The following is a 12,047-nucleotide window of genomic DNA, read 5'->3' as shown; positions in this document are numbered from 1 at the left end:
CATGTGTGTATGAAAGGGAGAGTGAGTATGAGTGCATGTGTGTGCAAGAGTGTGTGTGTGCTTGTATGTGTATGTGAGTGAGAGTACAGTATGCAGTGTGTGTGTGTGTGTGTGTGTGAGAGAGAGAGAGAGAGAGAGAGTACAGTCTGCAGTGTGTGTGTGTGTGTGTGTGAGTGAGAGAGAGAGGGAGAGAATGAGAGTACAGTCTGCAGTGTGTGTGTGTGTGTGTGTGCGTGTGTGTGTGTGTGTGAGTGAGAGAGAGAGGGAGAGAATGAGAGTACAGTTTGCAGTGTGTGTGTGTGTGTGTGTGTGTGTGTGTGTGTGTGTGTGAGAGAGAGAAAGGGAGTACAGATTGCAGTGTGTGTGTGTGGTGTGTGTGTGTGTGTGTGTGTGTGTGTGTGTGTGTGTGTGTGTGTGAGAGTGACAGTGCAGACTGCAGTGTGTGTGTGTGTGAGTGTGTGTGTGTGAGAGAGATTGACAGTTGACTGCAGTTTGCAGTGTCTCTGCAGTGATGGTTTCGTTTCTTTCGTTTCTGCTGCAGTGGAAGTGAAAATGGAGGTCGATTACAAAGCCATTTCCTCGGGCTTTGTCTCGGTCTGTTAGCTGTTAGATCTTCAGCCTCAGAGCTCATTTTTCTGTCTGAGAGCACAGGGGTAGTGCCCCCCTCCCCCTCTCCCTACTCTCTTTATAGCCTCTCCCCTATCATTCATACTGCTATGCCTCGGTGTTTGTCTGTGTGGTATATGTATTGTGTATGTATTATGTGTGTGTAATATGCATATGTGTATTTGTATGTGTGTGTGCTTGTACATGCTAAAACTTTTACCCCCCTTAACCCTACAACCTTCCCTCTCTCTGAAAAAGCCTTTGTATAATCTCCAAATTAAAAATGTAAACTGACGAATTTGAAGTACAGTCACAACCAGGAAGTCATCTCATCATCCACCTCAGACTCATAACAACATTATTGTAATATTATCAGTTCACTTTACATGTTTCATTTGTGATAGAATAATTGCAGTCTGGGGCTCAACACCTGTTTACAGATTACAGGTATATGTTAGTAATGTGTTCTTAGGATTCATCATGGACTGATAATGTTTGGAATATCAATGAGTGTTTTCCTGATTGCTTTTTCCCCGGTTAAATGATTCATTTTTGGTGTTTTATTGATTTATACCAGACTCTTTTCTCCCAGTTTAGATGATCGTTTATTGGTTTTTTTATTTATCAGTATGGGACTACTCTGTCCTAGTTTAAATGATTGATCAATAAAACGCCAATGATCAGTGTGGGACTGCTCTCTCCCAGTTTAGATGGTTGATTGTTTGTGTTTTATTGATCAGTATGGCTCTTTCTGCTAGGTTTGCGGTGCTGAAGGATCCTGCCGGCTGGCTCAGTGTTCATCCAGTCAAAGGCACGGTCAACACGACCGCTATCCTGGACCGCGAGTCAAACTTTGTCCATGAAAACACATACAGTGCGATCTTCGCGGCCACAGACAACGGTAAGTCCCCTACTGCCAGACCTCTGGAGTAGCATCTAAGGTATGTACAGCCTTATGACTTTTACAATATGGTTATGTGTGCTGCTTGGTTTATTATTGATTATGAAGCTGGCTTTTTTCTCATAGTGTTTAAAACTGCTCAGTTTAAAAATGTTCATGCTCTGTCTTCTTCCAGTGAAGAGCCAGGTGTATACAGTCAACTGTTAGATGGGGGTGACAGTCAATATTGTGGACAGACAGTTAAGGGCTGCTTTTTGAAACAGAAATGGATCCATCAGGTTTCAGCAGGGGGCACTGCCACAGACATGGCCTCCCTCTGTTGCAATAATGACGTGGCTGAGTCTGCGCTTAGTACGTCCTCACACGGCTGAGGATACATTGCTGTGTGGAGTCCGATGTGAATCACCCTGATTCAAAGAAACCCCTTTCAGACACAGCCCTCAAAGTGGGAAAAAACTTCAGTAATTTAGCCTTTCAATGGTGTCGTGAAATGTAGGTCTCTCTGAAGGACGGCTGGGGGATGTATTTATAGAGAAGATTTTGCACTAACATCAGAAGACACCAGAACAGCGCCACCTGCTGGCAGCTCTGGCTTTGAGCTGTTGGGGATGGGACACTCTGGCTGTGTGTAGGATTACTTCTGTGAAAGTGTGTTACTTTTTTATTTCATCCATTTCCTGGTGCAGATAACCCCATCATTCTCCTGTGCTCATTGCCTGTCCCAGCAGTCTGCAGCAGCTTATTTAAGGAAGGAAGGGCTGATAGCTGCACTGTGGTCAGGGGGGCTGGGGGTGGGGGTGAAATGGTACAGTGCTAACTACCCTCCCCTTTCAGAAAGACACACGTTCACACTTTTCTCAAAATTGAGTTTTAGAACCGAGGCAGACATTAGGATGTGGTATGCTGCAATCTTCCATTCCAAGGTGATGATATGAACCTTTAAAATCAGTTAGAAACAGTCAGTAGACCCATGGGAGAAGAAGCCATCAGGACCATTAGCAATACAGAAAGGCATCACAGCGCTATCCAGCTGAGAAAAGTAACATTACACTGAAAAAATTCTTTGGCCTAGCTTGCTAGTGACATAAAGAGAGATACCAAAGCATCTAGCTCACCATATAAATCACTTCTACATGTTTAAGTTACAATGTCTGATTAAACCAAGAATAGCTTAACAGGTTAAACTTTTTTAGATTTTTGTTTTTTGTTTTGTTTTGTTTTCCATCTGAGATCTGTCATTTTGACTTGAAATATTTAGTGAAATAGTGCTCACCATTGAAACATCGTAAAATCCTTCCTATTGAGTTCAAGTTGGCCCTTGGAAGCCAGGCGTCCTGCAGGAATCTGCTAGAGGAATAGATTTCAGTTGAGAATTTAGCCCCACCCAGAAGCCCAGCTTCTCATTGAAAGCCAAGCTTTGTCTGTGGGATGCTGTCTGTCTCTGATAGTAACATTATGATGAGAATTCACAGGACATCACATCAAGGACCTCATGATGACAAATGGATCTCAGCCCAAGTTCTAATACTTTATCGACAGCCAGTCATACTTTTCCATGAGAATCATACGTTTACATGAAAATCATATGTTTCCATGAATGCAACCTCCATCACTGAACCCATAATACCTCAAATGGGAGAAATGAAATGTGTCAACCACTGGAAGTTAAAATAATGCATTTGGAGAGTGGAGTTTAAATCATTGTTTTGTTATTGTTGGAAGTTGTAAGTTGGAACATCCGCACATTGGTGCATGTTGCCTAGGACTCAACAGTCATTTTTTACAATTACAGTCATATTTAGCTGGCTAAATTAACTACTGACTTTGCTTGCTAGTTAGCTGTCTAGGTAGGCAGACTAATGATATGTCGCAAATTGCCTACAGTGCTCTAAATAGATCTTTTTAATGCTTTAACGTAGCACTTTAGTGATGAACATAGTTTCCAACTCGAGTCTTCGATGTGTGGTCATTAGTCAATAATAATCAAGCACAATATGTCAATAATGCTTAAATTCAACAAATCAAATGTTAAAATAAATATATTTTGGTGTTAACAGCAGTAGTATCGACATTCACAAACATCTCCATATTACACCATGGACAGAGGCCAGTGGCAGAGAGGGAAAATGCGTATGACATATTTTGCACTTAAAAGCCATTTTAAAAACATTCCCAAACCCTGGATGCTCCATAGTACGTGTCTCCTCCACTCTTGCTATGAGAACTACACCCCCGTATATGTGACAGTCTCAGATGTGAGAGACTAGCCTGTGACAGGCAGGGCCAGGCAGACTGTGGGGCAGAGGCACAGGAAGTTACCTTAGAATAGCATGGACAGGAAGTTAAGATAGAATAGGTGGGCAGCTGTGTAGAAACAGGACTGTTAGACCGACTGTGATGGTTCCATTTGTTGCAAACTGGAGCACTACTTTTCCACACCCCACACCTAAAAGTAAATAAATACATTAACTACGTAAACAATTGGAAAAAAGACTCCTGTTCTCCCACGCATGATGTAAAAGCGATTGGTTCACTTGCTTTTCTGACCTGCTGACCTTTCAGAGATGAGTTCATATTTATATAAACTGATTTTTGACATATGAATTATATGAGTCAGTTTACATTTAGAAGTTAATTTGTACCACATACATTGCTAGTTATGCGTGGCAAACCATTGCAACCAAGCCACAGCTTTCTCCTCTGCTGAGAGGGACAGAGGAAGAGAGAGGCTTTCACTTTCAAACGCATTCACCTACAGATGGAGATAGCATGATCAATTTCAGAATAGCCACAGCACCATGAACGAACCGCGAAGAGTACGAGCACACAGAAAACACATTGCCTCAGTCTTGTTAGTATTGAACAAATAAAGAAAGCAAATCAGCAAATTTCAGAAACAAAACAAGAGAAGAGAAAACAAAATAATGACAGGAAAAAAGAAGCAAGCGGAACAGAAAGAGAGAGCGAGAAAACGAGTGTGGGAGGAAGGGGGGATTCAGGTCAGGATGATAGAGCACATGTCCTCCTCATCGATTCACACCCAGCTCTTGCTCTGAATCATCTCTATTCATTTTATCAGTCCAATTACAGGCTCATTCTGAGCATCGGACACACGGCCCACCGCTGAGCCAGAATGCAGGGGGAGAAACGGGCCAATCTCACGCCTGTTACTGAGGGCAACGCTGAAAGATGCAAGGTGTTAAAATTCATTTTTGAACACAGTGGCTGTAAAGCCTCTTGTGAAATGTGTAAGATGAAGACTGCTCTCTGTAGCTGGTGGACTGTGTCACTGTCCTCCATGTACACTCACACCACAGTTTAACCCTTAAGACTCACTCTCAGGCATGACCTTTGACCCCTGTCGCTCAGCAAGGTCACTCCATATGGGAGGGAGCAGGGTGATACTCTTCGCCCTGGCAGGTTTTATTAGTATGTGGCTCCTCTGTCTGCTCCTGCCCTCTCCAAAGGCAGATCAGTTCTGGCTTCCCTGGCTGCCTCTGTGTTTGGTTCCCCTCTCATTTGGGAGCAGTATTCCAAAGCATGAGGAGTGAGAGAGGACCATCCCTGCATGTGCCCACAAAGCCATCTTTCCACTGCAAGTCGCACCGTTTCCCACAGAGCCGCCTGGCAAAGCAGGACCACATGCAAGCACCAGGAAACCAGACACCTTCATTCAGCTGCTGATGTTTATTTGTGATAAAGCACAGACACCTTCATTCAGCTGCTGATGTTTATTTGTGATAAAGCACAGACACCTTCATTCAGCTGCTGATGTTTATTTGTGATAAAGCACAGACACCTTCATTCAGCTTGTGATATTCATTTTATTTATGTGAAGGTATGGAGACCTGTATTTATCTTGTGATACTTATTTTGCTTTTCAATTTTTTTCTGCATTTTGCTACTCTTGAAGTGTAGTTTTTTTATATGGATTTTGGTTTTTATCAGTAGCTTGGAGATCAAGGCCAGAGCAGTTCCATGGACTGGTGAAAAAGTTCCCATTTACCGGCAGGTTGCTGCACTATAACTCTCCAGGCTGCTGCATTTTTACATAAATGCATTATCCTCAGGAGTGATGAGGGGCTCTTTATTGCATTGATTGAGAGATTAGAGGGATGAGTGGAGCAGGTAGGCGGAGTCTCGGGTAGATGGCTGTGCTTTGGCCCCTGTCACAGAGCAGATGCAGTGGGAAAGCAGCTGGAGAGAGGAGGAAGGGGAAAGATGGGAGAGAAGGGGAGCTGGAAAAGAAAGAGGAGGGAGGGGGGAGAGAGGAATAAAAGTATGTCACAGGCAGTTTCTCATGGTGCAGGTAATCGCAATGTTCTGGGAGGCTGTGAGAGGCAGTTGGAAGCTGTGTGTCAGGAATATAAGGTCACACAGGTAATCAGAATGCTCTTACAGGTTGTTCATGGGGTTTTTAATGTTCCCCTGTGACTCAGGGAAGGTGTTTTCAGGCTCACCTGTGTAGATGTACTTTTGTTCCTGTTCTGAAAAAAGAGAGGGAGGCGTTAGCTCTCTCGGGTGTGAACTACATTTAGAGACACAGTTTGAACACAGTGGCACTTTGAGACATTGAGGTGTATAAACATCTCTGTGCACAGGAGCATCTGGCTAATCTCAACTTTCTCTACCATGACAATGGTGAGGATGTTTCACGGATACCACATCCAAAATGAAGGTCCAGCAGGGATGTTGTTTCAGCACTAGCAGAAGATTGCGGATTTGACTGTAGAATTAATAACAGATTGTGATTTTTCTGAAGCCAAACTGATTCCAGCGTGTGTGTGTGCGTGCATGTGTGTGTTTAAAACGTATGGTTAAGGGCTCAAGTGGTGTGGTCCTCGTCCTGGTATAGTTCATGGTTTGAGTGTAGTGTGTGGTTCAGGGTTTGGGTTTAGTGTGGTTCAGGGGTTGAGCTTGGTGTGGTTCAGGGTTTGAGTTTAGTGTGGTTCAGGGTTTGGGTTTAGTGTGGTTCAGGGTTTGGGTTTAGTGTGGTTCAGGGTTTGGGTTTAGTGTGGTTCAGGGTTTTAGCTTGGTGTGGTTCACAGTTTGAGTTTAGTGTGGTTCAGGGTTTGGGTTTAGTGTGGTTCAGGGTTTGAGTTTAGTGTGGTTCAGGGTTTGGGTTTAGTGTGGTTCAGGGGTTGAGTGCGGTGTGGTTCAGGGTTTGAGCTTGGTGTGGTTCAGGGTTTGGGTTTAGTGTGGTTCAGGGGTTGAGTGCGGTGTGGTTCAGGGTTTGAGTTTAGTGTGGTTCAGGGTTTGGGTTTAGTGTGGTTCACAGTTTGAGTTTAGTGTGGTTCAGGGTTTGAGTTTAGTGTGGTTCAGGGTTTGGGTTTAGTGTGGTTCAGGGGTTGAGTGCGGTGTGGTTCAGGGTTTGGGTTTAGTGTGGTTCACAGTTTGAGTTTAGTGTGGTTCATGGTTTGAGTGTAGTGTGTGGTTCAGGGTTTGAGCTTGGTGTGGTTCAGAGTTTGAGTTTAGTGTGGTTCAGGGTTTGAGCTTGGTGTGGTTCAGGGTTTGGGTTTAGTGTGGTTCAGGGGTTGAGTGCGTTGTGGTTCAGGGTTTGAGTGCGGTGTGGTTTGAGCTCATTGGTTTTCACTGAATTTGTTTGCAGGAGAATGGAGAAGATGAGTAGAGGCAGAGTTATGAAGTGCTTTTTTCCTCCTGTGGGAAGATAAAGACTCGAGAGGCCCGCGCTCTGTGTCTGTCCAGCTCAGGGAATATGAGGTGACACACTTAATGAGCGAATGTGATCGCCGTGACGGTGAGAATCTGCACCCCGCTTCTCCCGTCAGCATGAAATGCACCCTGACAGCCACAGGGATAGCGCTGGGGGGTCGTACTCTGTTCCCACTGCGATTAGGAACTCTGCCAGGATGTTTCGGTTTTTAACACCAATCACTCGGAACCTGGAGGCCTGCTGATTAGCTCTGACAGACTGATGGAAGAGGATCTTGTTTGAGAGCACCGCCACTGTTTTTTTATTCTTCATTCTACAAAAGATCAGTCGTCCCTGGCATGGCCACTAGGGGACTTACTGCCCTCATTCAACATGGCCACTAGGGGACTTACTGCCCTCATTCAACATGGCCACTAGGGGACTTGCTGTCCTCATCCAAGATTAATTAATCCAATTAAGCAGTTATATTAAACGGTAATGGCAGAATATTGATTTAATTTTCCGGAGAACAATCACAATGACCTTGGATCAATAGATATGCATATTTTTCATGATGTTGATGTCAGAGGTCAGAAGGAGTGATTGTGAGATTCCTGTGGAATCCCTGTGCTCTCTGTCATTACAACATCATTTCAGCACCACAGTGTATCAGCCGGGAAGAACACAGGAACATGAGGCTGCATGACCAAGCTCCTAAACAGACTCAGGATCATCTTATCCACCCTTAACTGCAACTTCAAAGATTATATGAAATAGGCTCAAACTGATCTAGAGTCAGTGCCTGGAGGCATGTCTATATTTTGTGAATCACTAAATTGGTGAAGCTATCATGTCCTATCAATGGCTTAGTGAATTGAATAAATCAAATTATAAGCTGGAGAGAGAACGACTGTAATTAGCTCGAATGCGTTTGTCATTGGCATCAGCACACAAAGCCATGCTGTCCTCCTGCACGGAAAAGCTTCTAGGAGAAAAAGTCTTATTCTCACCGCAGTGTCAGCATGAGCAGTAAAATGCCAGTGAGCCTCTCCCCCAGCTGTCCCCTCTTGTGATGTGGCTGCTGTGCTGTCAGAGATATTTCTTTATTAGCAGAACTTCAGGTCAGAGGTTAACTGTGCAGCTGAGATGTTCTGCACTTCCTGGGCTCCTGCCCACACAAAACTCTAACAGGATCTCTCTGGCCCTCATGCAGCCCCCGTTTGGCTCTCTCCCTTTGCCTCTGTCTTTCTGCCTCTCTCTGCCTCTCACTCTCTCTCTGTCTCTCTGTCTTTCTCTCTGTCTCTCTCTGCCCCTCCCTCTCTGCCTCTCTCTCTCTCTCTCTCTCTCTCTCTCTCTCTCTCTCTCTCTCTCTCTCTCTCTCTGCCTCTCTCTCTCTCTGCCTCTCTCTGCCTCTCTCTCTCTCTGCCTCTCTCTCTCTCTCTCTCTCTCTCTCTCTCTGCCTCTCTCTCTCTCTGCCTCTCTCTGTCTCTCTGTCTCTCTCTGCTGTCTCTCCCTGCTGTCTCTCCCTCTCTCTCTCTCCCTCTCTCTCTCTCTCTCCCTCTCTCTGTCTCTCTCACTCTCCACTCTCTTTCTCACCCTCTCTCCTAAACGGTGTACTCTCAGTTCCTGGTAAAAATATGTTATAATGTAATGAGCTCATTCTGTTTGCAAGCTCGGCCTGAGCCACAGTTTAAAGGTGCATTTTTAGAAATATCCTTTAGAAAGAAGGGAAAATGAGGTTTTAGGTGGGTTTTAACACCACAGACAAATGAAACCATTTCCATCTGGAGGCAAGAAAGTGACACAAACCTCATTAATTATAGAGGGTGCATCTCTTTGTGAAATTTAATGAGGATACATTTGGTGACCAGACATTTCACAGGGTTTGTATTTGTAAAGCGCAGCTGCTCTCAGTGAGCGTTGAATGGCCTCTAATGATGCCGGCCCTCGCCTGCAGTGTGCAGTGAGTCAGGGGGGATCAGTGCTGAGGCAGCAGTCAACTGGCATACACAGCGCACGCAGCATGTACAGCGTAAACAGCGTCAACGGCATAAACAGCGTAAACGGCGTAAACAGCGTGCACAGGGTGTACAGCACGCACAGTGTAAATGGCATAAACAGCGTAAACGGCGCACACAGGGTGTACAGCATGCACAGCGCAAACGGCGTAAACAGCGTAAACGGTGTAAACAGGGTGTACAGCACACACAGTGTAAACGGCGTACACAGCATAAATAGCGTAAACGGCGTGCACAGAGTGTACAGCACGCACAGCGCAAACAGCGTAAACGGGGTGTACAGCACGCACAGCGTAAACAGCGTAAACGGGGTGTACAGGGTGTACAGCACGCACAGCGTAAACAGCGTAAACGGGGTGTACAGGGTGTACAGCACGCACAGCGTAAACAGCGTAAAGCAGCTCTCCATCCTCAGCATGAATCTCATGGCCTGCAGGGACAGCTGTCTCGGGGATGACCTGGTTGTGGATATGCAGCTAGCCATTGCAGTTCACTGTAATGGCCTCCAGGACGTAGATTCTTGCAAAGAGCCAAGGATCAGATGGCAAAAAGAGATGCAGTCAACAGAGAAAAGGGAGTTCACACACACTCTCACTCACACACACACACACTCACACTCACACACACACACACACACACACACACTCATTAGGGGTTTAGAAGGGTTATAGCTTTTGGTCTTCAGGGGGTTTAATTGCATGTCTCTTTGTCAGAGATTTCAGGCATCATTCTGGAAAGTGGTGTCTGCATGTAGTTGTGGATTTCTGTTTTCTGCCTTGCTCGGAGGCAGTGCACTAGGAGATCCACCAAATTATTTATTTATATTCAGGAGGACTGATCCCCACATTCAACAGCCTTATGGCAAACAGAGGAGCTCTCTCGTCCCAACAGGATAACCCTTTTAAAGTTGTGTCACCAAAGAAAAAAATGTCAGAGGTGGCTTTGCCAGATAATCGCTGTTGTGTGAATTTGATGTGCTGTAGTGTTTGTTTACATAGAATTCAATACATTAAGTAGGGACAGAGAGGAGCTTCAGTGAGTAGGCACTGTGTTTAGGGACAGAGTGTGCAGGGCAGGGTGTGAAATCTGAGCTTAACTGAATTAAATTTAATGTGCAGCATACTGATCATTACATTTACATTACATTTACTCATTTAGCAGACGCTTTTATCCAAAGCAACTTACAATACGAGGAATACATTGAAGCTACAGTATGATCATGTAAGGGTTAAATATAATGTTATTACATAAAAACCTCTATAGAGAAATACTTCCACCAGCAGGTGTGTAGTACCTCTTCTGGGGACTCTATCTTCCTGGATAGTCAGTTCTGATCATTGTTTCACACACACACAAGCGTACACACACGGCACAGAGCTGTTTTTGTGGATATGAAAATAATAATAATAATAATGATCAGAGCCTCTACTCTGTGTGAGAGCTGCAGGCGGCCTGTCTTCCTCAGGGGAAGGCTTGTTTCAGGTGTTTTCTTTTGGGGATGTTCTCTGAGAGCAGAGCTGAATGAGCTGGGAGTCTGCAAGCAAGAGACAGAAAGAAGAGAGAGAGACAAGAGACTTACACAGGCACTGAAAATAAGAGGGAAAATCCTCTCATGCCTGAGGTAGTGAAGGAGACAGCCCCTCGTCTTTTGTACTGATAGTTCTGTCTGAGTGTTTTCCTGATGCAGATTACCATGTAGTTCAGGTTTCAGGAATCTGAGGTGAGTCAGACTCATTCCTATTGACATACTCTTTCTGCTTATTGTGATGGAGCTCAGCTTTACCCTGTCCCTGCTCTCCAGTCCACCATGAACACCAACCATCTTTCCATGTCATATCCTAACCTCCTTCATGATCTGCCGCTCAGTTATGGCCATGCTCCGCCCCTCAGTTTCGTCATGCCCCGCCCCTCGGTTTTGCCATGCCCCACCCCTCGGTTTTGTCATGCTCCACCATTCAGTTTCGCCATGCTCCGCCCCTCAGTTTCTTCATGCCCCGCCCCTCGGTTTTGCCATGCCCCACCCCTCGGTTTTGCCATGCTCCACCCCTCAGTTTCGCCATGCCCCGCCCCTCAGTTTCAGCCTATGTCCCTCCCACCTTTACTGATAATAGATCAGACTGATGAAGACAAAAGTAAATTTCCAAGACACTGAGCTGCATTTTAAACCTACTTCCTATTGCAGTTGAAATGTTTTTCTTACGCCATTGATGAATATGAAGGGCTTTCTTTCTTTAAGGTTTCAGATCTGCCACAGAATGTGGGCAGTTTGCCATGGGAACTGGGATGTGTGGCAGAGTGGGTGGGAAGCCTGGAGGTGCAGTCCCCAGCTGGGGCCTTACTGTCATGGCCTTGAGCAAAGAGCCTAACCTGCTTACTGAACTGTACTTAGTAACCAGATCACATGTAAGAACGTGTCACCCTGGGTATAGACATCATCTGTGTAATGGAAGAGATTTTTCCCAATATTGCATATTATGGTTTTACTGTGTTCTGCTCTGAACACTGAGTTGCTTTTTTTTTGGAGGGGGGGGGGGGGTACTAGAGCCAGGGGACAGAAGGAGGAGGTGGGAAATTCAGCTGCATAAACTCCCACCGATCAGCATGAGCTCACAGGGAGACTGACAGGATCAGGGGCGCAGCCACCACAGGGGGCAAAGTAACACACACGTAATAGGTAATGTAGGAGAGACAGGCAGTATAGGTGGTATGGTGATTTAGACGGTATAGGGCCTATAGGTGGTATAGGTGATTTAGGCAGTATAGGTGGTATGGTGATTTAGGCGGTATAGGGCCTAAAAGTGGTATAGGTGATTTAGGCAGTATAGGTGGTATGGTGATTTAGGCGATATAGGGACTATAGGTGGTATAG

At 45.3% G+C, this 12,047-nt stretch overlaps 1 protein-coding gene across 2 annotated transcripts in view; it reads left to right on the top strand.

The window, feature by feature from the left end:
- Window positions 1–12,047, top strand: part of cdh13 (cadherin 13, H-cadherin (heart)) — a 248,374-nt gene that overhangs the window by 219,045 nt on the left and 17,282 nt on the right. For both annotated transcript variants that reach the window (XM_036543625.1, XM_036543624.1), the window contains one exon: window positions 1,365–1,507. In XM_036543625.1, the coding sequence (XP_036399518.1) occupies window positions 1,365–1,507 (143 nt within the window). The remainder of the gene's footprint in view (window positions 1–1,364; window positions 1,508–12,047) is intronic.

This window comes from Megalops cyprinoides, chromosome 13, assembly GCF_013368585.1.
Source record: "Megalops cyprinoides isolate fMegCyp1 chromosome 13, fMegCyp1.pri, whole genome shotgun sequence".
Taxonomy (NCBI): Eukaryota; Metazoa; Chordata; class Actinopteri; order Elopiformes; family Megalopidae; genus Megalops; species Megalops cyprinoides.
This window is presented reverse-complemented; position numbering and strand designations above follow the sequence as displayed.